Source organism: Helianthus annuus, chromosome 16 (assembly GCF_002127325.2).
Source record: "Helianthus annuus cultivar XRQ/B chromosome 16, HanXRQr2.0-SUNRISE, whole genome shotgun sequence".
Lineage (NCBI taxonomy): Eukaryota > Viridiplantae > Streptophyta > Magnoliopsida > Asterales > Asteraceae > Helianthus > Helianthus annuus.
In genome coordinates this window covers 11,158,608-11,184,458 of record NC_035448.2, presented here as the reverse complement: position 1 = coordinate 11,184,458, position 25,851 = coordinate 11,158,608, and the positions used below count along the sequence as shown (strand labels likewise).

The 25,851-nt window shown below is 35.7% G+C and overlaps 3 protein-coding genes across 15 annotated transcripts; all 3 read left to right on the top strand.

The window, feature by feature from the left end:
* The first annotated feature begins 1,106 nt into the window (after nucleotides 1-1,106).
* On the top strand, nucleotides 1,107-4,871 carry LOC110917966 (rhamnogalacturonan I rhamnosyltransferase 1). The gene is made up of 8 exons (XM_022162386.2): nucleotides 1,107-2,071; nucleotides 2,228-2,295; nucleotides 2,377-2,465; nucleotides 2,540-2,705; nucleotides 2,796-3,085; nucleotides 3,167-3,371; nucleotides 3,451-3,608; nucleotides 4,209-4,871. The coding sequence occupies exons 1-8, from the start codon at nucleotides 1,732-1,734 to the stop codon at nucleotides 4,468-4,470; spliced, it is 1,578 nt and encodes a 525-aa protein (XP_022018078.1). The 5' UTR covers nucleotides 1,107-1,731; the 3' UTR covers nucleotides 4,471-4,871.
* Nucleotides 4,872-6,002: 1,131 nt separating this feature from the next.
* LOC110916849 (WD repeat and HMG-box DNA-binding protein 1) lies at nucleotides 6,003-12,999 on the top strand. The gene is made up of 11 exons (XM_022161510.2): nucleotides 6,003-6,383; nucleotides 7,383-8,476; nucleotides 9,119-9,295; nucleotides 9,377-9,490; nucleotides 9,637-9,876; nucleotides 9,958-10,013; nucleotides 10,088-10,190; nucleotides 10,275-10,391; nucleotides 10,530-10,656; nucleotides 12,066-12,196; nucleotides 12,269-12,999. Exons 1-11 carry the CDS (start codon nucleotides 6,107-6,109, stop codon nucleotides 12,707-12,709), a joined length of 2,877 nt encoding a protein of 958 aa, XP_022017202.1. The 5' UTR covers nucleotides 6,003-6,106; the 3' UTR covers nucleotides 12,710-12,999.
* A 2,876-nt stretch (nucleotides 13,000-15,875) lies between these two features.
* On the top strand, nucleotides 15,876-24,571 carry LOC110916850 (monooxygenase 2). Of its 13 annotated transcripts, none has more exons than XR_004884735.1 (15): nucleotides 15,876-16,303; nucleotides 16,406-16,482; nucleotides 16,998-17,119; nucleotides 17,256-17,374; nucleotides 17,454-17,524; nucleotides 17,625-17,735; nucleotides 17,812-17,923; nucleotides 18,002-18,070; nucleotides 18,267-18,432; nucleotides 18,505-18,739; nucleotides 19,045-19,129; nucleotides 19,274-19,351; nucleotides 19,687-20,243; nucleotides 20,695-23,602; nucleotides 24,070-24,571. XR_004884735.1 is itself a non-coding variant. In XM_035986034.1 (10 exons), the coding sequence occupies exons 5-9, from the start codon at nucleotides 17,916-17,918 to the stop codon at nucleotides 19,312-19,314; spliced, it is 519 nt and encodes a 172-aa protein (XP_035841927.1). In that variant the 5' UTR covers nucleotides 15,888-16,482; nucleotides 16,834-17,119; nucleotides 17,256-17,524; nucleotides 17,625-17,735; nucleotides 17,812-17,915; the 3' UTR covers nucleotides 19,315-19,351; nucleotides 19,687-19,983. The 13 variants fall into 13 exon arrangements, 2 of the variants coding, with proteins under 2 accessions (XP_035841927.1, XP_035841926.1); XR_004884734.1 differs by having other exon boundaries at nucleotides 16,834-17,119; nucleotides 24,070-24,569; XR_004884733.1 differs by having other exon boundaries at nucleotides 15,877-16,482.
* The last annotated feature ends 1,280 nt before the right edge of the window (nucleotides 24,572-25,851 follow it).

The window sequence follows — 25,851 nt, the reverse complement described above, 5'->3', positions numbered from 1 at the left end:
CCCATATTTAAAAAACTTACGGCCATATATAATTTTTTAGTAGTGAAATCATGACTTTTTGATTGCAAATCCGGACATTTTCGTTAATTCTTTGAACATGTCCAAGTCACATATTTAAAAAACAAACTACTTAATTTATTACTACTACTATTATTATTATTATTATTATTATTATTATTTATTATTATTATTATTATTATTATTATTATTATTTTTTGAACGGCCAACGAATCCTACAAATGAGCTACTGGCGAAATTCACCACATCGGGATACACTCGCATTCCGAACCGGGGAAAACCCTCACCTAGGGCCGAAGCCCGTGAACACTCGCCCGAAGGCACGACAGTGCGGTGAGGTAAAACCCGCTCAGTTCAAGGATCGAACTAGCGATCACCGCCTACTCGCCTAGTCTCCCATCATCACCAGGTGCCGCAGAAACTAAATGCTAGGGGTAGGAATTGAACTTGGGTCACTGGGAACACAAGGTAGCTCATTGGCTATTATTATTATTATTATTATAACAACTATTTGTGACGGTCGAAGTGCCGACGAATAGCAAAAACTATGAGCATATCCCATAATTTTATTATACTGTCTCCTGAAATACATTAATTTATTTTAATCAAATCAAATAAACGCACCATTTTATTATATTATTTCATTGAGTAGCTGGAAAAGATATTTACTAAAATTGTATATCCAAACATAATTATTATTATTATTTTATTAAAAAACAATGCACGCCAATGATCTCTAGATCAAGTGGTGGAGGGTTTGTATTTTTCTTGAGAGATGCAGGTTCGACTCCCACTTGGTGCAGAGTGAGGCATTGGTGGGCAATGATAGGAGACCCAGGGAAACCTGGGTTGGATCCTTGAGCCAAACGGGTTTTACCGGTAATTTCACCGTCGTGCCTACGGGCGGGTGGGTTACCGGGTTTTCCCCGGAATTGGTGGTGGATTCGGATTACTCTCGGAGTACTCCGTTTGTCCAGTGGGTGCCCGGGAGTACTCGGGATTGAGTTTGTTGGCCGTTCAAAAAAAAAAATTAAAAAACAATGCACACTTCAATGGTATATAATTCCACATAGATCCTAGTGCACCTTTCCACCCAGTGAGATCATCACAAATACACCATTTGTCTCCCCATTCGCCGGCCACCGACACTTTCTAATTCCGGCAACATCGCCATATCTCCGGCCACCACCACTCCCTTCACATCCATCAACCCGTCGGTAAAAACCGCATTCCATATCTCAACTTTCACCGTCGGTATATTTTTATTTCCAAATTAATCTCACATAACACCAACAGGTTACTTTTCTCTCAAATTCTACCCTAAATGTTGCTCAAATGTTAGAGATATTATGTTGTTTTGATGATCGAGATAACTGTGCATTGTTTTGAGAATCAATTTCACCGGAAAACTTGTATTTTGGTAGATTAGTTTACGGTTAAATTCTGGTTGAATTTGATATAATTGTGTGCCCTAAGTGTTATTCATATACATTCACCAGTTCGGTGACAATTCGGCGGTTTTCGTGGTGAATCGTGATCATTATTTAGATATTTAGGGATAGTTAGGGTTTTGAGTTGTGGATGTGTGATTGAGAGATGTGTAAGGTAGATAATTAGCCTCAAGTAGCATACATTCAGCGGTTTGGTGACAATTCAGCGGTTTTCGTGGTGAATCGAGATCATTGTTTAGATAATTAGGGTTTTGAGGTGTGGATGTGTGACAGAGAAATGTGTAGGGTGGAGGATAGAGATAAGAAGAGGAGGAGGTTTGCAATTGGAACAATGGGATTAAGGAAATTGGGGGAAATTAGGGTTGAGAAGTTGAAGAATTCTATGGTGAATGTAAGGTCGGGTAAGATGAAGATGATGTTAATAAGGGCGATGACGACGGTGTTATTGTGGATTTGTTTGGTTCAGTTGACTGCATTAGGAGGTTCTTTGGGACCTAGGGTTTTGAAAGGGTGGCCTTCTTGCTTTACTCAAGATTCTCATTCGGCTGCTGCGTTGGATGTTAAGTTGTTGCCTGTTCATGCCAGAGTTCTTCCGCACAAGAGTGAGTTGCTTCTTCTTCCTTTTGTCATTAATTGTAGTTACAGTGATGGTTATATGATATATATCTGAAATTTAGATCGATCAATTAAGGCATTTGTTTGAAATTATATATGATCTTCACATTTAAATTACTGACAAATCTTGTATTATAATGTAGGGGTTTACAAGAACAATGGTTACTTAGTGGTTTCATGTAATGGAGGACTGAATCAAATGCGTTCGGCTGTGAGTGCTATCCCTTTTAACTTAAACTCACAAGTTCATTATGATGTAAATAAACGTTTCAACTGTTTTTTCACCATGCAGATTTGTGATATGGTCGCGATTGCTAGATATTTAAATGTTACTCTAATAGTTCCCGAGCTGGATAAAACTTCTTTCTGGGCTGATCCAAGGTATGTTAAAGTTTTTAAATCTCACTACGTGTTGAAGTATATGGCATTTGATTATTCTGATTCATGAATTACAGTGAGTTTGCGAACATTTTTGATGTTGATCATTTCATTACATCATTGAGAGATGAAGTCCGGATACTTAAACAACTTCCTCCAAGGCTTAAAAAGAGAGTTGAAATGGGAATCGTGCATACCATGCCTCCCGTTAGCTGGTCTGATATTTCTTACTATCATAACCAGGTACCGTTTATATTCGTTCTTTAACTAAAAAATGTATGTCTGTATGTATGCGTACACTGTGAATTATAGTTTTTTTTAATGCATATGCAGATTCTTCCTCTGATTCAGAAATACAAAGTTGTGCATTTGAACAGAACAGATGCTCGTCTTGCCAATAATGGTCAACCCCTTGAGCTTCAAAAACTTAGGTGTCGAGTAAATTTCCGTGCTCTGAGATTCACCAATCAAATAGAGGAATTGGGTAGACGTGTTGTTAAACTTTTGAGACAAAACGGGCCCTTTTTGGTGCTTCATCTCAGATATGAAATGGACATGTTAGCATTTTCCGGCTGTACACAAGGATGCAACGCTGAAGAGGTTGAAGACTTGACCAGAATGAGGTTTGACCTTCTTACATCAGCAATTTGAGAAATGGAAAACGTTTTTCTCGTTTGCGTGTGTGACGCGTTTTCTTTATGCAGATATGCTTACCCGTGGTGGAAGGAAAAGATAATAAACTCTGATTTGAAACGGAAAGACGGTTTATGCCCTTTGACCCCTGAAGAAACTGCTCTTACACTTAGAGCACTCGATATTGACCGTGATATCCAGATTTATATTGCTGCCGGTGAAATATATGGTGGAAAAAGGAGAATGGATAGCCTTGCTGCTGCCTACCCGAAACTGGTTAATACTTATATACATGTATCTTTATCTTCTAAAATGTTTAAAGCGTGCTTTCTGAAATTTGTTTATGTTTTAACAGGTAAGAAAGGAGACTCTGTTAGGAGCAGCTGACCTTCAATATTTCCAAAATCACTCATCACAAATGGCAGCATTGGATTATCTTGTGTCACTCGAGAGTGATATTTTTGTACCTACTTATGATGGAAACATGGCCAAAGTTGTCGAAGGCCATCGCAGGTACACCATTATTATAGCTTTTAATGTGTGTTTCGGTTCGGTTTTTACCTTTAACCATATCCGTAACCGCTAGCTTTGGTTATGGAATTTCCTTAACCATAAGCATAACCGAACTTCGGTTCGGTTAATCGGTTACGTGGCTCGGTTATGGTTCGGTTTTGGTTTTTACCGATCTAAGTTTGCTTGTTAGACAATTATCGTCTCAGTTACAATCGTATCTATAAATAAAAAAAGACAAAAAAACATACACATGCATAAAATGAGTCAACTTTTATACAATAATTATTTTTTAAACATTTTAAAACTAATCAAATAACATAAAAAGCTTTCGTACATATATTTTTTTATGTATATCAAGTTTGATTCCTTGAACATGTATCTTTTAAATACAGATATATTATAAAAGCATGTCTTAATTCATTTCGGTTCGGTTATGGGACACCTTTAACCATATCCATAACCGACTTATCGGTTAACCGAATAACATTATCCATAAACGTTGGTTTGTATCGGTTATTGGTTAATTTCGGTTAATGGTTAAGGTTTGCTCAACCCTAATTTTGGTATCAACATATAAATGTTATTATTATTTTTGGACAGATTTTTGGGTTTCAAGAAGACAATACTCTTGGACAGGAGGGTTCTGGTCGAATTAATCGACAAATATACTAGTGGCTTGCTGGGTTGGGATGAATTCTCGAGTGCTGTTAAGGATACACATGCGCAACGTATGGGGAACCCTAGAAAAAGATTGGTTATTACAGATAGACCCAAAGAAGAAGATTACTTCTATGCAAATCCAGAAGAGTGCTTGCAGCCATCGGATGATGATGATGAAGAAGAAGCTGTGAACATCCTATGATCAAGGATTTGCGGTTAATTTGATATGAACTTACGAGAGTATGATTTTTGGTCCTCGACCCTGTCGGTGTACAATGAGTGTTTGTTCAAAATACGAGGATGCCGCGCATTTTGGCGAGAGACCATGGCAGATGACAATGTTTCCACGAATGCGAAGGGGAATCCGTTATTATTGTCTTGTTGCTTTTATTTCTTGTATAGAAAAACTGCTGAGATACCAGGGTTGTTCACTACTAGTGATATGTATGTACACAGAGAGAGTCGAAACCGTAGGTGTGTTTTTGCTGGTGCTCCATTTTTTGCCTTTATTATTATTCAATGTCAGTTGTGACATTTGAGTATATGCAATTATATAATAAATAGCATAATTATTGTTCAATATAATGTTTATTGATGTGGGCATTAGTGGATCACCAATATCATTTTGGGATTGATTGAAAACCAGAAATCCACTTATATGTTATTGGACTGACTGTGATTACATGATGTGATGTTGTTTGACCTACACTCCCAACTTGTTTAACAATTGTAACTTTACAAATCAACCAACTAAATATGTCACCAATTTTAATTTTCTGACATCCTTTCGCAAATTACAATTCCAAATTTAATTAAAATTGACAAAACAACCTTTTATTGGTTTGCACTATAACTTAAAAAATAAAGTATTTATATGCTCTTGCCGAGCTCTACTTATAGTTTATTTGTTTGTGGTAAAATAATTGATAGTTTCAGAAATACCAAATGTTAAAAAAAAGTATTTATATATTTTTACATAAAGCTATTCATGTTTGCATATTTGGATGGCTGAATAGATGTGCGACCACATTTTCGTCACGTGCCTTACGACAAGGATTGTGTGGTGGCACATTCTTGTGTGGATGAAGTTAAGTATACAGAAAGACTTTTGTTAAGTTGATCAAATTCTAAACTTCGTGGCAGATCAAACCAGCTCAAAAAGGTGGACGAAAGTCGTGTACATGGTGGTCTTGGGCACTATTTGGAGGAATTGGTTCATAAGGAATGAGAAGACGTTCAATGAGAAGTCGATGTCGATTATGAAGATTGTGGAGATTATCAAGGACGATTCTTTTATCTGCCTTAAAAATGAACGTTTAAGTGCCATGTTTGAGATAATTGGGTAGAGTTTGATATTGTTGCTATCCTGTAGGCTGGACTTGTGACTTTATCTCTTTTTTCAGCTTCTTGCTGGGCTCTAGAGATTTTTTGCGTTAAAAACCATACACTTTTTTTTATTTTATTACATTTACTTTTCAAATCACTTTAATACACAAATCACCACACTACTCTAGTTTAATACACCTAACAAATTCATGATTCCATCTACACACCTTTACCAAGAATAATAAAACAACAAAGTAACACAACAATAAAAAAAAGTATTGGGCCTCTTGGGCCCAAAGTTCACCAAAAACGGCCTAGATCAAACTAACAAAATAACCCGGTTCAATCACATATTCACCACATCAGGGCACAAAAAATCCCGCGAAACAACCCCAAACATTCCCGCCAAAACTGAAAAAAAAATCTGATACATTTTCAAACCCTTAATCAACAACAACATAAGGCCTCAAAATACTGCTAACTCAATCGTACGATCCCCAAAAAAATCAACGATGAAGATCAGATCAATGAAGCTGCGTGAAGCTCACAAGAGCGACGACGGTGTGAGCTCCCACTGTACGATACTGTGGGACCGCACCGCGGAGCACATCGTAACGGCGTCTTCTTCCGATGTTTCCGTTTCAATACACGACGCTCTGTTGCCGTCAGTTACTCCGAAAGTTGTTCGTTATCATAAAGATGGCGTCACTGCGTTGGCTCTCAGCCCTAATTCCACCTGTCTTGCTTCTGGATCTAGTGACCGATCCGTTAAACTGTACAAGTTTCCTGGTAATTTAAGTATTTTTTTTCTTATTGTTTTGATGGTTTATGTGTTCAATTAGATCGTTTAGATTGTGTTATTAGAGATTTTTTTTCTTAATGTTGTGAAATGGTTATGATTTAGGGGAAATTGTGAAATTAATTGAGTTATTGCTTTGATTTTTGTGTACTTCTGTTTTTGTGGTTGCATTGTTATGAATAATTTGTCTCAGTTTTCATTGATTGTTAAGAATAAGTAATTATTTTTGGTTTACACGTAAATTGAATGATTTACTGCAGCTTTGTTTTCATTAGCTTGTTGTGCTTTCACAAGTTACGCCCCGCTTTCAGTATGCACATATAATGTATATATGTGTGGGCTATCGGGGGACAAAAGTGAAAATGCACTAATTTTAAAGTTATTTTACTAATTTCGTGAAAATAACGTTAAGAGCTGAGGATGGTTAATCATGCATCATGTAGTGGCGTTGATAGCTGAAAGACAAAAGGGTACATGCACTAATCGGTCTTTGTCCCGATTGCTGAGTGTTATGTGCCTTATGTCCAAGGCTTGATGCAAAACTACTATCGAGCCGGGGGTCTCACTGGAAGCAACCTCTCTATTCCTACGTGGTAGAGGTAAGGCTGTCTACATCTTACCCTCGTCAGACCCTACCTTTGCTTTGCTATTAGTGGGATTTACTGAGTATGATGATGATGTTGTGCTTTCACAAGTGTGGTTATCTATGGAACTTACATTTATTTTGTTTTCATGAGTTAGTTGTGCTTGTAAAAGTAGAGTAAGAGTAACACTTGACGATTAAAAAAATCGGTGGTTTTCACTTTAGTTTAGATTAATTGGTGTAAAGCAGTGTAAAGCAGAGTAAGAGTAACATTTTCTGTTCGAAAAAGAAGTTGTGATTGTAAAAAGTGTTCCAGTCTAAAGAGTTTAGCAACCAGAAATGTTCATAGCTTGTTATCTTTTTAAATATTTCTAATTTTGAAGCATTTGAATTATCTTTTTACCAGGAGGAGAGTTCGAGTCCAATATTAGCCGATTTACGCTTCCCATACGCGCTTTGTCCTTCAACAGACAGGGTACCATGCTGGCAGCTGGGGGTGACGATGACGGTATCAAACTTATTAATACAATAGATGGTTCAATTGCCAGGGTTTTGAAAGGGCACAGAGGGTCCATCACAGGTATAGCTTTCGATCCGAAAAGCGAGTACTTAGCATCTGTTGACTCAGTTGGAACCGTTATTATTTGGGAGCTCCAGTCCGGTACAACAATCCACAACCTCAAAAATATCGCTCCTAGTACTTCTTCCGACTTTTCAACGTTAACCGCACTTGGCTGGAGTCCAGACGGTGAAACACTAGCTGTTTCCGGCTTGAAAAATGACGTGGTTATGTACGATAGAGACACCGCTGAAAAACTATTTACGTTAAGAGGCGAGCACACGCAACCAGTGTGTTTCTTGGGTTGGTCGCTTAACGGAAAATACGTTGCTACATCTGGATTAGATAAACAAGTTTTGATATGGGACGTTGATAAGAAACAAGACATCGAACGACAGAAGTTCGATGAATTAATATGTTGCTTGGCATGGAAGCCACATGGCAACGCGTTAGCTGTCATCGACGTTATGGGGAAGTATGGTATCTGGGATATGGTTATACCGTCATCTATGAAATCTCCTACAGAAGGACTTCCTGATTCAATCTCGCAAAAAAGTGACGGTTTACTTTTTTTCGAAGAGGAAGAACATGAGCCGAGTATATCCGGCAGTTTAAGCGATCACGGTGAAGATAGCCTTGTTGGTTCCGAACCACCTAACAGGAAACGCTTAAGACAGTTTCAATATGATGAAGATTCAGATGAGGATAAGAGTTTGCTTCCGGAAGTCGAATCTCGCAAAAAGCCTTACGTTTCCGGTAAGGAAAGCGTGAAAAACCGAAACGTCGCGTCAGCAGGTCCAGTGGCTGTTCCGGGTCCAATAATGCAGGAAGCTTTTCAGTCCGGTTCTACTCCTGTACAGCCTGGTAAAAGGCGGTTTTTATGTTATAATATGCTTGGAAGTATAACCACGATGAAGCACGATGAATACTCTCATATAGAGGTATTATTATCTTTTCAAATCTCTACTTTGGTTATCAAATTTTCATGAAACTGTACATTATTAATATAACATTAACAAATTTTCTGTTACGTGATTTTTATGGGTTTCGTTTATATATTATTTTTATCTATGTTTCGACGTGTGTTTCCGTAATGTTGTTATTAACCCGACTTGTTGTTTTAAACGTTATTTAAACCGTGCGATGCTCATCTCTAAATACACCATTGCGACGTGTTTTTTTGAATTTGGTAACGTTGTTCTTAAACTGACCGGTTGTTTTAAAACGTTCGGTCATCTAAACCACCTGATGCACATCTATAATATACCGTTGCGATGTGTTTTTTTATCTACGTTTAACTGACCCGAAACGTTTGGTCTTTTAAACCGCCTGACGCACATCTTTAATTCACCATTGCAATGTGTTTTATATCTATGTTTAAACTAACCCACTGTAATTTGCGGCCGTTGTTTTTATCTTTATATACGTTTTGGTGTAAATTTTGTTCGAATATCTTGGCTTTTGTATACAACGACGTAACTTTTTATTGTGACGTTCGTGATTTGCTTATTTTTATCTACGTTTTGAACCTGCCGCGAAGCACGAGTTATAATTCACTAGTTTATACTATATATGGGTTGCAGATCGATTTTCATGACACCGGAAGTGGGCCCCGAGTTCCTGCAATGACAGATCACTTTGGTTTCACCATGGCTTCGTTGAATGAAAACGGAAGTGTCTTTGCGAATCTCTGCAAAGGGGAGAAAAACATGAGCACTCTCATGTACCGTCCGTTTAAAAGCTGGGCGAATAATAGCGAGGTTTGTGCTTTTTGTAGCTTTTAAGGTATAGTTTAAGAGTTTTAAAATATTTAAGTTTTGTTGCTTTGTATACATATTCAGTGGTATATGCGATTCGAAGAAGAAGAAGTAAGAGCGGTAGCACTAGGATCTTCTTGGGTTGCTGCTGTTACAAGTTTAAATTTTCTTCGCATTTTCACCGAGGGTGGTTTGCAGGTTTTGTTTTTGAATCCTAAAAATTTTATTTAGTTGTGACAGTACAATAGTAGCGGTGTGCATGATTCGGTTTGGTTTGGTTTTATGGCAAAACCAAAATTTTATTTAGTTTTTTTTTTTTTTTTTTTTTTTTTTTTTTTTTGTAGAGGCATGTGGTTTCTCTTGATGGACCGGTAGTGACTGCATCGGGCTTTGGAGATGAACTTGCAGTGGTCACACATTCGTCTCCTCCCCTCCCTACAAACGAGCAGATGCTAACGTTTGAAGTGTTTAATGTTTCTAACGGAACACAACCTATTAAAGGGCGGTTGCCATTGAGTCCCGGCGCATGTTTGACCTGGTTTGGTTTTAGTGAAGAAGGTCAACTAAGTTCATTCGATTCCATGGTACGCCTCAGCTCATTCATTGCCTATGCCATTAAGATGTTTATTTACAGGAAAGTAAGAAACTTGAATTTAAATGTCCAGGGTGTTCTCCGTGTGTTTACTAACCAGTACGGAGGCAGATGGATCCCACTCTTCAGGTAAACATTACTTGAATAACGTAGCAACGCTTTGCCGTCTTCTTCTTCTTATATTATCTTTATATATGCTGCAGTGCGAGTAAATTAAAGAAGAAAGATGAAAACTATTGGATGGTTGGATTGAACTCAAGCAAGTTGTTTTGCATTCTATGCAAATCCCCTGATAAATTCCCACAGGTATTACCGATATGAAATCTACATTTTTCTTGTTAATTTGTGTTTCGATTTTCGAATCTAATATTGTTTTTTTTCGTTATTCAGGCTGTCCCTAAACCAGTTCTTACACTGTTGGATCTTTCGATTCCTCTTGCATCATCCGATCTGGGAGCCGAAAATCTTGAAAACGAGTTCATTCTGAGCAACATGCATCTATCCCAGGTAAAAAAATGCCTCAAGTTTGTATAAAATTGCATGTTTCTTGGACAAATAATGTGCGAATGACTTTGCTGGTATTTAAATGATACGATGCGGGTTTACATACTAATTACTATACGTTTCCATCTGCGATTTTAATAGATCCAAAGGCTGATTCAAGAAACAGAGGCACGGGGTCAGGATGCCACATCACTCGACGATGAGGCCCTTAACTCGGAAGCAGCTTTGGATAGATGCATTTTGAGGCTCATTGCATCCTGCTGTACAGGTTGGTTCTAACTCTGTGTTCCAAAAGTTTATAATTACTAGAATTGATTCCCCGCGTTGCGGGGTCGGTTTTTTAACCTGATTTAGGCGTACTGGATTTTTTTTTGTTTTGTTTTTTTTTTTTTTGTAATGGTTTAGCAATCAAAACGTAGACCAACTGAAAACATCCATAGAAACATGAAAACATATTATATTTATAACATGACGCATGAAACGTGAAGTAACTTGAATTTATATTGTCTATTAATACCGTATTATATTTGACCCGGCTCGTTTCGGAACAAAATTTATGTCAAAATGTGTAGACCAACTGAAAATGTATATAAGATAAGCACTAAAACTAAAGTAACTTGAATTTATATTGTCTACTATAGCTAAGGCTATCATCTTTTATATATATATTATTATAATATATAGGGCAAATGTCATAAAAAACCAACATATTTTCTATTTTTTCTCATAAAAGTCCTTCCACTTTTTTTTGCACTTAAAAAACCAAGATACTTTCTTTTTTGTTTCATAAAAATCCCTCAACTTTATTTTTGCACATAAAAAACCAACGTACTTTTTTTAGTCTCATAAAATTCCCCTAACCGCTTTTTAAACATAAAAACAACATACTTTCTACTCTTGTATAAACTTTAACAAAAAAGAAATAATCTCGGGATCGGATGAAATCAAGAAAACATTATTTGTCAAATTATGTTATACATTTTGACGATTTAAATTATACATACCATTTTATATTTTATTTTATTTTAAGTTATGTCATCCACGCTCGTGAATTTTATTATATTGTTTTCCAAATAATCTTTATCGTTATCAATTTATTGACTTTAAAATGGAAAAGAAATAACAAACATTGAACATACTTTTGTTTGTCATATATCCAACTTAAAACATTAATTCATCTCAATTCTTTTCTAACATAATATCAATAAGTAAAAATAATTATTCACAATTTTGTTCAAATTTAACATTTGGAGGGACTTTTATATGCAAAAAGTTGTTTAGGCACTTTTGTGAGACAAAAAAGAAAGTATGTTGGTTTTTTAAGTGCAAAAAAAGTGGAAGGATTTTTACGAGAAAAAACAGAAAGTATGTTGGTTTTTTATGGCATTTGCTCTAATATAAAATAAAGAGTTAAATGTCATTTTAGTCCTTGTGGTTTGGGCCATTTTGCCAGTTTAGTCCAAAGGTTTTATTTTTTGTCTGTGGGTCTAAAAAGGTTTCACCGTTGTCATTTTAGTCCACTGGGTTAACTTCATCCCTTTTTTCTGTTAACAAGAAGGGCAATTCGGTCATTTTATATGTAATTCTGTTAACTATAAGGGCAATTCGGCCATATAAAATGACCGAATTGCCCTTCTCGTTAACCGAACTCCTGATTTCTACTATGTTTTATATTAGGTGATAAACTTGTGAGGGCTATAGAACTTGTAAAGCTTCTTTCGATGGAGAAATCTGTTAGAGGTGCAATAAAGCTTGTGACCGCAATGAAGCTACCAAATTTGGCAGAAAGGTTCAACTCCATACTGGAGGTAACTATTTTCAACGTATACAATTCGATGTTTCTAATCATCAGATTCTCATTCTAAACCATTGTTTTTCAGGAAAGATTACTCGAACAAGAAGCCAAAGAGACTATTCTTAAAGAAACAACAGAGCTCAAGGTTACCGATACTAATACGAGCAAAACAACAGAGTCCAAGAATGCTGCTGATACTAACATGAGCAAAACGTTTACAACGCCAGATGTCTTCAAGGCTCCAGAACCCGTGAACGGGATACAATCTGGTCAACTGTCATCACCTTCTTTTGCGAAGAAAAAGAAGACCGAAGAGCCAGCTAAGGTTGTGAATGTGCCAGAACCGAAATCTAGTACCAAATCTGAAAATAATGGTTTACTGAAGAAAAATATTGGTGAGGTGAAACAAGTAGAGGGTCAACGGTCAACTAACCCGTTTGCAAAATCCTCAAATAATCAAGAAAAAACTTCACTGTTAGATTCTCTTAAAAAGATGAAGAAGAATGATGATGGAGGAAAAAAATAAGGCGTGGAGGAAGAATTGCAATTGGGTCGTTTGCATATGTATATACAACTTGATTTGCGCCGATGGTTTCCTTGTATTAGTAGTCTGCAAAACGGTTTAATTAAAGTATCGAGCTTTCAAGGCGCAGGCATTCTCGTTTCAAGTCGATTTTGAGATGGATGATGTTCGATCTGGTTCGGGAATTGTTAGCATTTTAAGTGGTTAATTTTTTTTTTTTTTTTTTTTTTGCATGGATTGTTTTGGTATATGTTATCGTTGCTGGTTTAAATTTTTGTATCTGTTTCACTTGATTTTAACTTACAATTTCAGGTATCTTGGCTCTAGTAACCGGATGAAACATAATTTTCTGCATGCATTTTTTTCTAGTTTATTTTAGAATTTTGTTATTTTTTTAAATGCTAACAAGAACAATGAATAAAGTTATTTAACATGTAATTCTTGTGTTGACATGGCCTATGTCTAGTCTTTAGGTATTGTGATCATGTCTTACATTTGTAAAACATTAGGTATGAATATTCTAGCACTTCTTAGGCTTAGACCATACAATAATAAAATTACTTTAGTTGAAATCAACATATTGTTAATTATAGTACATCACATTAATATCAAATGCAGCCATAAAAATCTATAAGTCTAATAATACTAGCTTGTTGCTTTCAAAATCCGCACATATTATTGATGTTGTGATTGGGGTGCAGTGCAAGAAGACGACAACTCTGGTTCAGATCCATCTTGATGCCGTTTTGTCTTCTCGCGTCATAATAGGTGTTAGCAACCACAAGAAAAACTCGTTAGAAGGCACTGGAGTCTGGAGGCTTCGCTCAAGTTAATTGGAAAAATAGCTATTGCTATCGATACCTCATTAATCCCTCTCTACCCCACACAGATTCACAAGAGGAATGTTAGGTTATTTTTCAAGGAGGCGGTTGAAAGACCGACCTTGAGAAGACATTCCTTTTCTTGAGCTTTCGTGGGTTACAAAATCAACTACCATATCCAACCTACTCTATTAATAGCCCAGCCAGATGAAGTTATCAATTATCATAACTTAGAGCCAGGTGTAAAAAAACCGGTTTGGGCCCGATGACCCAGTAAAAAACTAGCTTGGGTCCAACCCGACCTGACGGTTTGGTACATTTTTAGGTTTTTTTGTCTTGAGAATCGGTTCCAATCCGAACCGGTTTGAGCCCGCCTAAGAAAAGCTGATAAAAAAACCGGTCCAGATCGGTTTGAGTGGGTTGAGATTTTCAACCTTAAACTGGTTCTGAACCCGAATCAGTTTAGGTCAAACTGGTTTGTGACTAAAGTAAAAAAAGCCGGTTACATTTATAAACTAAATCGGTTTTAGCCCAAACTGGGTTTTGTACACATCAATCATAACTAGACGATGAAGATTTGTAACAAAATAAAAAATTAAATTTATAGTAAATATAAAACAAAAGTAATAAAACCATAAATAAAATGAAATATCTTAAAAAATAAAAAATATGACTCTTTTCTTTTCTAAACAAAATATTTCAAATAAAAACACTAAAAAAAGTAAAAACGATATAAAAAAACATTTTTTTTAAATCCGGATTCTAATAAACGATTTTAAATAATGTCGTGTGTCAACACCAAATCTCTTCTCCTAATTGTATGTGTATGTGTATTTGAGGGAAATTTAATGTGAGAAAAAAAGAAGAAAAAAACATAATAATAAAACAATAAATAGTTTATAGCTCTGACAATTAATTATATTCTTTTTCATTAGTTAGGAAAAACACTTTATCTAACACATTTTAAAATTTAACTTAGACATATCGAAAACTGTTCTTTACCATAAATTAGATTGTCTTGAAAAATTATATTTAATAAATGAGTTACAAGTTTAATTAGTTAACTAACTTAAGGAATACAATAATAAATGAGTTACAAGTTTAATTAGTTAACTAACTTAAGGAATACAATAAATTAATTAAAACTAGGGTGTAACTCGGCTAAATGTGTTATGCTATTTGTGTCGAACTCGTCTCTGAACATCAACATAATAAGAAAAAAAATAAAACAATGTAGTAAATAACAAAGGTAAAAAAAAGTAAACGAAAAAGAAAACGATAGAAACTCGGTCGGAAAAAAAACTATAGAACGAAATAGACCAAAGGACCTTCGGTGCACTAAACCGGTATTAACGTGTTTGTTAAAAAACTATTTAACAGTAGAAAAGTAACGAAAAAAACTAAAGTAAAAAAAACTTTCACCACACTTGTTATAACAAAGAAAAAGAAAAGTTAAAAAATATGTCTAAAATGATATTAACATATTCGTTAAAAAATATATTTAGGGGTAGAAAAGTAATTTGGTTAAAGTAAAAGAAAAAAAAATACAATGATTAAACTACATGAGTTACAAATGAAAGTTTACACTGAATGATGAAATAGACTAAAGGACGAAAAAATCACCATTTATCTTCTATTAATTTATATAGAGATAATATATATTTACTTATACATCGTTACAATAACAATAAATACACATATTTATATTTATATATTATTAATTTAAGGGTCAAGTTATTCTACAAAGGCTTCTAATTGTAAGAAGTGTAAGAAGGATTTATAGAGTGACAAGTGTCCAATAACTTAAAACTAAACTCACTACATCACCACCAAAAACCTAAACACCCACCCCCACCCCACCCCACCACCACCCAAAAACCTAACCCCCCCCCCCCCCCCGGCAAAAAAAAACTATACCTCACCAAAAAACCCCCAAAAAACCTAACCCCCCACCCCCACCCCCCCAAAAACCTAAAAAAAAATCTAAAAAAAACTAAACACCCACCCCCACCCAAAAACCTAAACCCCCACCCCTCACCCCCTCGGCAAAAAAAAAAAAAAATTTTTTTTTTTAGGGTGGGTGATGTGTTGGTGGGGGGGGGGGGTTAGGTTTTTGGTGGTGGTTGATGTTTAAGGTTTTTTTTTTTTTTAGTGGGGTTTTTTTGTGTAGTGGGTTTTTTTTAGGTTATTGGAAATTTGTCACTCTATAAATCCTTCTTACACTTCTTACAATTAGGATCCTTTATATTTTTTGTATTTGATCCTAATCCATTAATTTAAAACATAGTTGGGCAATAGGTGGTTATACATTATGCATAAACTGTTTTTTGTGCTCATATATATTATACGATGGATTGTGTTAGTTGTACAGTGAATATGGTTTGCTGAAGAGTCAGCACAGGGATACGTGGCTTACAATCTAACACTCTAGCACTAACCCATCTCCATCATATCTCCATTACATTGCCTACCTTTCTTTCCTCTTCCCGTTTTAGAGGGAGAGATGGACGTGCTTATCAACCGGTCCACCGCCGCACCGGCGTCACCATCAGCCACCGCTGCCTGCTTCTGATTAGGATAGTTTTGTTTGAGTGAGGAGATGGAGTTAGTTACGCAATCGTCCCAGTTTTTCAGTCCGATATCGCTGCCGCAAAGCGCAATGGCGTTCACCGGAGCTCCGGTTGAGCGGTAGTTGTGAGTTCTTATTTAGAAATTGAAACGGGCCACCGGCTCTTTTGTTTAGAGTTATGTTGGTTCGATGTTGTGCGCTCTTGATGTAAGCCCTAATTTTATGGATGATATCTGATGTTGTTTTACTTGATGACGGTGATGTAAACCCTAATTTTTGGGGTGATCTGAGGCTTGGAGACTGTGGCAGTGTAGGGCGGAAGCAAGTCGTTGCCGGCGGCCGTTTCAACTTCTAAGTTCTATGACGAAGATCATTGATGGTTTGAGGTAATCCACTACTTTTTCATTTAATTTTACGTTTTATGCTTCGTAGCATACATATTTTTTCTTGGTTCCGGGAGTGAAAACTCAACAGGAGGTCGGATGTTAAAGTGTGTGTGTTTCTTTACATAAAGTGTCATCCATAAAGCTTTAAGATTTTGAACTTGAGTTTCTTAATAAGTTAATATACATGCATTATGTGAACTTTACTTCATTTGGGTTTTACAAATTGTGAAAATTATATATATATGGAACCCATTAAGTCTAACTGTTTTCCAAATCATTCTCCACCATTGGATCTTGCTGAAATCAAATCCTAACCATTTAAACTCCATTTTTCAACTGCTATTGTGGCAGTTCTGGGCGGTTATGGACGCTCCCATCATTTTCCGGCCCATCTTTCCCACTCAACACGGTTGCTACTAAACTGGGACGTGGGTAGAATGCAGTTGACGACCTCTCTTATATAATACAAACCCTTGCATTCAAATATTCGTCTCCATACATCCTTCTATTTGCAGTACAATTCGCCTGTGAGCTTCCTATACAACCCTAGCTCCATCATCAGAAAGGAAGTTCAAGAAGATGAATACCTTCAATTATCAATGGCAGTTGCTCTACTCTTCTTCTCCTTGCTAGTCAGGTATTTCTCATTACCCCAATTAATGTAATTTAATTTTGCAGTTCTTTCATACGGACGTTTTGATTCATGAGATTTTGATAAAATGCTATAAACTTGATGCTTAGGGTTAATATTTTTTCAGTTCTTTGGAAATTAGGGTTTATTCAAAGGTGTTGTCACTAATTGAGGATGACCTGATTAAAAGGTCTTATTACTAGATTCAATTTAATATGTGCATTCCACATGTTCGATGAAATGTCTGTGAGAGAATTTGAGGTGATTTTGGTACATGTTTCAACAGTTTTTTTATGGATGTATGGTGCTTGCTAATATTTTATTTGATTACATGTACAAGGACTAATTTTTTTCGATTGAAGACGACACACGCGTTTATCTCCTCCTCAATCGTCAGTCCAGTGTTTGCAGGTACTGTTTTTCGATTTTTCATTGAAATTTGATGGAAACCTGACTGATATTTCTCAATTTTGTAACAATTGATTTGCAATTTATGGATAAACTGTAACAGGTTCTCGTATTATGTTACTCAGATGCATTTCTGAGATGAACAGTTTTGGAATGTGAGTATGATTCCAGTTGTTGGCAGGTTGCATGGTTTAAAAGTTTGGATAAAATGTTGGTATGTCCTAGAAACAACACACATACATATAGTTTCTTAGCATTTTCTCTAATTAGTTTGGTGTTGGAGTCTTCAGAGAGTTTGAGAATTACTGGATTTGCCCTTACGCTTTGGACCAATGCTTGGAGGGCGCTTGATGCTGTAGGAATTGGAAATACCCTGAGACAAGCATCCACCCAAATGAAAGGGTAATAAAATTCTCATTTAATAAAAACAAACTGTTTACAATCAGAATCTGAAATTAGTTATTATGTCATATATTGTAGATTCAAGATCGCCTCTCCTGATACTGGTCTGTTTACTTCTGAGCAAACACTTGATAAAGATGGAAAATTGTGAGTCACACTTCATTTCCTTTATACTTCTAAACCAACATTTGATGTTCCAAAAAAGTACCTAACATTTTTTGTGAGTGGGGTGTCTCATCATGTTTGCATAAAGATAATTATAACAGCTAGATAAAATTTAAATGATACTTATTATCCTTTAATACTGGAAATAGTTGATTAATTAACTACATTTTGATTCTAGTGAGGGTTACGAAAGCCGATGCGTTAGAAGAAAGGATTTACTAGAGACAATAGTGAAGGAGCTGCCATTGGGTACCATTAGGTACTCTTCAAAGGTTGCAGCCATCAATGAACTCAGCCGCTTTAAGTTGGTTCACCTAGCTGATAGGTCCATTATTAAAACCAAGGTATGTAGTTGGTTCAATGCTGGTTCCGGTTTGTGTGGTACATATTCTCTAATATGAGTTATATCAATGTAGGTGTTGATAGGGTGTGATGGAGTGAACTCAGTGGTGGCAAAATGGTTGGGTCTTGAGACACCTGTAAGTGTTGGTAGATCAGCTATTCGGGGTTTGGTGGAATTCCCAGATGGCTCCGGCTTTGATCCAATGTTCCATGTGAACTTTGGAGGCGGTGTTTGGTTTGGTTTTCTTCCGGTTGACGAAAAGACGGTTTACTGGTTTTGCACCTTCACCCCGTCTCAAGTTCCAACTTGTAAGCCACTAAAATATGAATACGAAAAATAGGGGTGACCATTAAAAAATCAATAACAGAACAAAACCGTAGGAGTGTTCAATATCTGATTTCAAACCAATTAAAATGCAAATCAAGCCGAATTACATCTTTTGTTTTCAGTTCCAAGATTCTGAATTCGGTTCAAACCAAATTTGTATATATCATTATTTTTAGCCCATATTTTATATACCATGTTCAAATGAAATTTCTATTTAGCCAATAGGTTAAATCGTATGTTTTAAATATTGTATTTATGTAGAATGCACATGCTAATAACATTTTAGCCGAACAGTTATGGATTGGGCACTTTATGGTTGCTTTTGGACTAGTGGACAAATGTAGTGCAACTTCTTGCATAATATAGCGTATGTAAGTATGCATTGATGATAAGATATATGTTATATAAATTATTTCTTATATTTTATGTTGATATTTTTCTTTTTGATGTTATTATCTTATACGTACGAGAATACATATGATAACATCATATTTCTTGATGTTCTTATCTTATAGGTCAAGGGGTTAGATGTGGATGCTCTTCACATTTCTCATAGAGACACCAAAATTATCATGCCAATGGAAGAATGTACCGTGAGTTTTGTTCTCATAATATCTTTTATATACTTTTTGGGGATTTATACGAGTAATGTGGCATTTTAGACCAATATACTCACAAATGGATTAGTGCAAGTTATGTTATTTATCTTTTACGGGTCAAACAGGTAAAAAAAAAGACTTGGTAAAATGGAATGGTTCAAGAAGTTGAATGTGACCCAATATTCGTATATTATGCATACAACTTCCTAAATCATCTGATGTGAAACAAATTGTTTATTGAAATATCTTGAAACATTTTTTTTGGTCAACCAAATATGACACGAGGCATACAAAAAGTTACCCATTTGACCGGTTTTTCAATCACACAGACCAGCCTGTTTGTGGGGATGGGTTAAAGCAGAAGAGGGAGAGATGGGTGAAGGTTTTTCCGGTGCTAGCTGCATACTGAGGGTACATATAGAAGTAAGAGGAAAACAAGCTTGATCTTGACCATGACTAATCAACAGTCATCAACCTGTTGTTGAACTATAACCGTGAAGGTATTTCAATGAGACCATTTCATGTTTTAGTACTCTATTAGTTATGTTTTCTATTGTTTTGTGGTTGTAAACTGTTGACGTTCGTCTTCCTTTTATAAATTAAAGAATAGTGCTTTTGTTTGTCAAGTTGTTTAATTTTGTGCACACTAAATATAGGTTAGCTTTGTTTGTCACGTTGTTCATATAATTTTGTGTAATATTTTATTTCTTCATGTTGTTATAATATAATACATCAACGTAACCCGTCCACCGGACGGGTATTAAACTAGTTGTAATTGAGCTTGATAAGTAGTTGAAAAATGGAGATCAAATATTTCTGAAATAAGCTTGAGCTTGAGAGCTTGATGTAAAAGCATGAAGAGAAACCCAATCATCATAACATCAAGGTACCAAAAAGATTATTTTAATCATGAAAATATGATGTTCATCAAGAGTAGGGTTTCATCAAGAACTTTCTTTTAATTTTTTTTATTAGAGCACATGGGGCGGTGCAAAGATTAACACGTGAAACAATTTATAACGCGTGGAAAAACTAAAGTTCCCACCCCGCCATTTTCTATAACACGTTATACGATTACAAAATCAAATTTTCGTTATTTTTATCACGCCGTTATTGTTTTATTTTGTGAGGGTAATTGTTGGTTGGGGGGAAATTGTTGGGTGTGGTGGTGAGTGATGACCACCCCTACTAAAAAAGGTTGTGAGTGATGGAAAAATGGTTGCTGACATGGCGGAACTTGATTGGTGCTTGTGAGTGATAAATTCTATCACTAGTGAACCACCCCCCCCTCCCCTCCTGACCTGAATTGTGTAGGGGTGATAGCCTGAAGCATGCAGATCCATTGTTCCAAAGGAAGTCTTGGAAAGATGGAAGAGCATTCTGTGCGAGTCTCTGATCATGGAGTCTGATAAGTTCTACTGCCCGTTTAAAGATCGTTCTACGATGTTGGTTGATGACGGTAGGGTTACTGTGACACAATCAGAATGCCCGAATTGCAACCGACTGAAAATTTAAAAGAAAACAACTTAAAACAAATGAAGCAAAAAAGACTTTAGGTCTACAACCCAATCCAGCACGAAAAAGCTTCAAGCAACTGTTTTTTGCTAATATTGTAGACCTAAAGATCTTTTGTGCTTCATTTGTTTAAAAATTCCTGTTTTTCTTTTTTGTTCTATTTCAATAATTTTTATAGAAATTGATCAGTTGGGTGTTTGGGCGGAGGTTTGATCGAACCGAATTCAATAAGGTTTTGAACAAGATGATCGTGTTGAACAACAGAAGCATTTTATGGAACTTGCTTGCAATTCTTGAAAATGTATTATGTGTTTAAGAAAGTGTTTATTTTTAGATTTTCAGATTTTAATAGGTGTCCAATTCATCTGGTGGATGAAGAATTGATTGGTTATTACCTTAAAGGTAAGGTCCAAGGGCTTGAAATCGAACTTGAAGTGATTCCGTTGGTAGAAATGTCCAAATGTGATCCATGGGAATTGCCCGGTGAGCTTTGTTTTTTTAACAAAATTTGATGGTTTTAATGCATGCAAGGTGTTTGCTTTAATGCCTCAATGAAAAAATTCACTTCACATGTGGTTGAATTGATTCGTTTTAAAGTCTCGGTGTGTCTTTTTCTTTTATGTCAAGATTAAGAACTGAGATCATGAAACTTTTAGAAAATAATATGTTTATAGAATCTTTTTTTATCTTTAAAGATGGGTCATGCAAAGTATATAATCGTTTACTATGCTATCCTTGGCACATAATATATAATCGTTTGCGTCGTTAGTTTGACCATGTCTTTAAAATGTATATAATCGTTTACATCGTTAGTTTGACGACGTCTAATCAGCATTATATGTCGTTCTGCGGATTAGCGACAACATAACTCTCTAAATATAATTATTGCGGACGGATATAAATTGTTATAATCTAAAGGTGTTATCGAAGAACTCGCGTCTGCGGTGGTTGGAGGAGTGGTGTCGTTGTTGTCGGTCAACGTGCCTGACAAAGATGCTGAAAGAAGATTCGAGTGAAATTCTGCGGCTCCGATTTTGACGAATTTGAGTACGATAGTGCCGAAAAACGGATTCTGCGGCATAAGTTTATGGCGAGACAGTTGGCAAGAACAAGGTAGTTTTCTGATCACGAGGGAGTTATCAATCCTTTTGGTGATGCTAAATATGTAGAATTATGTTGGGTTTTTTGAATATATCATGACCACTTATAATATTAATACAAATATGATGATTATCCACCTTTTTATTCTTAATATAAAAAAGATTCTATATCACATTCAACTATCCTAAAGCATGGTATGAATGCCTCTATTTTTATCGTTTATACATTTTTTGATAAACTTAAAAAACCTAACAGACGCCTTTTGGTATTAGTGATTGCATGTTAGAGCCTCTGCTTTTACAGTTTGTACATTTTTTGAAAGAATATGCTAGCATAGTAGTTTTACTATGCTCTTTTCGTTTTGCCATTTCCTTTTGACATCAGACGCCTTTAGTCCTTAAAAGACAATAGAGGTGCCATAAAATTCATTGTCAACGGGGTCTTCAATAGAAATACCGAAACAACAAATACCGTTGGCACACCACCTGTCAAATCCACCTCAGCTGCGACTCAAGCAACTCCAATTCCTAACACACCAGCTGCAACCGAAGATGAACACGCATTCGCGAACAACTTTTCCAAACACCAGGTATGTACTTATACAGCTCACTAATAAACTTACATAGTTTAGCTCATTTGACAGCACAAGGGTATGACGTTGTAATCATAGTTTACAGTGTAATGAAGCACATACCCAACGCTGACTCCTGCTATTAGCATTGGGTTAGGCATTGGATAGAAAAATGAGGTGTTCCTACTAGCATGCCGGAGGCGATGACGGCGCAGAAACGAAATTTAAGTGCTATAACACTCCCTTTCGGAAGCTGATCGAGTTATTGGTGGGTTGTTTCCCAAGTGGAAGAACATATCATAGGATAACAGGTTGAATGGAGTTGAAGACATATTTCTATGTAGGTCTCATGGTGGTTAGGTTAGGCTCTGCTTCGATGCCAGTTTCAAGTGTACAATATGTTCTCATATTCATGTCAAGCCTTATCTATTTGATAAATGGAAAAATATAAGATTGTCGTGTTAAAGAGGCGTGAAAAGAAAAATAAGGGGCGTATTGGGGTTAAACTATTTGGTGATTGTGATGCGTTGCGGGATTAAATCTAGTATAATATAAATTGGTAACATTTGTGGGCATAAGGAGTTGCAACTTTAGCTTATGTGTTTTGTGATCTTGTACCAAGCCTGTTGCACTTTACAAATCATTTATGCAACTTTTTGCCAATTGGTGCCACATTTCGTTGTGACTTACAAGGCACCGCCCTTTTTCTTGGTTTTGTTTTCATTTTACCCACACAACTCAAAACCCTAGCGAGAGATAAAGACAGAGTTAAGAGAGATAGGGATTTAGAAGTTTGATGATGAAGGTGGGTTGGCCATCGCCTTCGGCCGATCATTCAGCTCTGGCGAACGACCGAGATGCCACACCGGTAGTGTGATTCAGTGGTCCTTCTTTCCGCGCCTGGGGTTCCAACGACTACACTCATTAATATTACCCATGTTCCCCTTCACTACCATTCGATCGTCATTGCATTCATTGTGTTAAATCTCCAAATTTTGTTTCAGATGCTTCTTCCCTGATATGAAGGTTTTTGGAGACCATGCTTCCTGAATTACGCGGTAATTACTGCTCATGTGTTTACTTATTACTTAAATTAGCTTGAAAAGTGTGTTTGTTTGTAGGTTTTTTGATGTTTACTTTTGATATTCGTGTGTTTATGATGTTGTGATACTGTTTCTGTGTTTGTATGGAGGATATTGTTGTTGAAATTTGTGTTGTGATGTTATGGTTTAGTGAAGTTGTTATGGATGATTGTATTGTTTATTGCAAATGAGGTTTTGTAGGTGATGGAATGGATGGTTACTAGCTTCATGCTTGGTTTTGAAGTTTGGTTTAGATTTTACTAGGAAGTTTTATTTAAGTTGATTGTATGCATATATTGAAAATCATGTCACTCTATTTGATTTAAGAGATGAATGTACACATATGCACTCTAGGATTTAAACTCCCAGCAGGTGCAAAATATGACAATGGAATGTACATCAAAAGGAATCTTGCTTAAGTTAGGAGTGTTTTTGGGATGTAGGTTCAGCAGGTGGAGAAAACAGGAAGCCACGTCGGTTTAAGCCTGGGACTCAGGTGCTACATGAGATTAGGCGTTTGCAAAAGATGGTTGAAAATTAGCGTTTTGATTTGAAAAATAGCGTTTGAGTTGTTGTCTTAGGGGAACCATGGAGTACAACAATATCTCATGATGCCCAAAGTTAAATACCTGGGAAGTATTTTAAATGCATATGGGCCTTCCATTATCTTCAATATTTGACACCTATCTAAGGGACTAAACTTCATGAACTAATAATTGAAAAATTGAAACAATGCAGTATGCCTTGATGTATCCCTTAATTGACAAATGACAAGCATATAAAATAACTATTGGTATCTTGCATCTGGGTTAAAAAAATAGAACACCCATTAAATTATAGTTGATATTTCATCTCCTTTTATACTCCAGCATCTGAATGAAAAAAATATTCTAGGACAAAGCCTTTAAGAAAAGTACTAATTGCTACAAATAGAAGTAAGATCATCACAGATTGGGTGGGTTGGCTAATGGGTTCTTGTCATGTGAAAAAGGTTGTATATACATAAAAAAATGGCATGTAAGAGCATTCACATCCAAATAACCAAATTATGTGTGTGGTGTTTTTAAAATATAAAGAGTATAAAAAGTGGTTGTGAGTGGAGGAGAGAGAAAATGTTACTGTTCATCTGTGTATTTGGGGGGACACTGTTCACCCCCTATAATTTTTTAATATATTTTGAAAGTGGTTGTGAGTGGAGGAGAGAGAAAAGATAATAATAAAGGTATAAAAAATATTATTTAATTGAAAAGGAGAGAGAAAATGTATTGTTTTTTAGTGTAATTTAGGGTGAAAATAGGGAGACAACGAAGAACCAGTTCAAGTACAAGTGATAAGAAAGTGGGTATGTTTCGAAAAATAATTTAATATCTAATATACGTATCAAATAAAATGAAACCTTTAAATATAGTATTTTAATTTTAGGAAAAATAGTACTTGAATAAATAATATTTAAATAATTTAATTATATAAAACAAATCCAAAATCAAATTCACATATATGTATCAAATAAAATGAAACCTCCAAATATAATATTTTAAAATTTAAGAAAAATAGTACTTGGCTCTTGATTAATAGAATATTTAAAACTAAATTACTATATGTAAAAGTAAAAGGTATAAAATATATGATAAAATTGTAGAAATATTAATTATCTATTAAAAGAAGTTGCTTTCCCAGTAAATTATGAGGTATTAAAAGAAGGGTACTCTTCTCAAAGATATTAAATACTATAAACCATCTTAATCTTCGTCATACTTTCCTGTACACACCACCTCGATCGACTTGCCAATATAAAAAAAAATCAGAGATTGCTAACACCTCACTATCCTCTTTTATTTCAGCTCCACCATTGTTCGTTTTTCATCCGGTTCAACAAGAACATTAAGGGGGTATCCTAATATTTGTTTAGGGGTATCCCATACATAAAACACATGAAACCGAAAAAGAAATTACACTTCAAAGATAAAGTTGAGGGGTAGCACGGGCAACCTTGCCACAATGCTAAATCCGCCCCTGGGATATAGAGTATATGAAATAACATGGAACCACACCTTAGCACAAACTATGGCATTCTTTCGATTATATATATTTTTTGTGTACGCTGGAACTAGATGACATCATAGATGTGACATTTGAAGGTTCTGGGCTCAGTTGGGCATCCAATTCGCCCAACATTTAATCATTGATTATTACATTTGATTTCTTAACGATTTTTGTTAACATCT

Excerpts from the sequence above, each read along its gene's own strand:
- LOC110917966 (XM_022162386.2), top strand. The coding sequence starts at position 1,732 with ATGTGTGACAGAGAAATGTGTAGGGTGGAGGATAGAGATAAGAAGAGG. Across the intron at positions 2,072-2,227 it reads CAGAGTTCTTCCGCACAAGA|GGGTTTACAAGAACAATGGT; the intron begins GTGAGTTGCTTC and ends ATTATAATGTAG. Across the intron at positions 2,706-2,795 it reads TTTCTTACTATCATAACCAG|ATTCTTCCTCTGATTCAGAA; the intron begins GTACCGTTTATA and ends ATGCATATGCAG.
- LOC110916850 (XM_035986033.1), top strand. Across the intron at positions 18,071-18,266 it reads CTTGATAAAGATGGAAAATT|TGAGGGTTACGAAAGCCGAT; the intron begins GTGAGTCACACT and ends TTTTGATTCTAG. Across the intron at positions 18,740-19,044 it reads CCCGTCTCAAGTTCCAACTT|CCGAACAGTTATGGATTGGG; the intron begins GTAAGCCACTAA and ends ATAACATTTTAG.
- LOC110916849 (XM_022161510.2), top strand. The coding sequence starts at position 6,107 with ATGAAGATCAGATCAATGAAGCTGCGTGAAGCTCACAAGAGCGACGAC. Across the intron at positions 6,384-7,382 it reads TAAACTGTACAAGTTTCCTG|GAGGAGAGTTCGAGTCCAAT; the intron begins GTAATTTAAGTA and ends TCTTTTTACCAG. Across the intron at positions 10,392-10,529 it reads GCAACATGCATCTATCCCAG|ATCCAAAGGCTGATTCAAGA; the intron begins GTAAAAAAATGC and ends CGATTTTAATAG.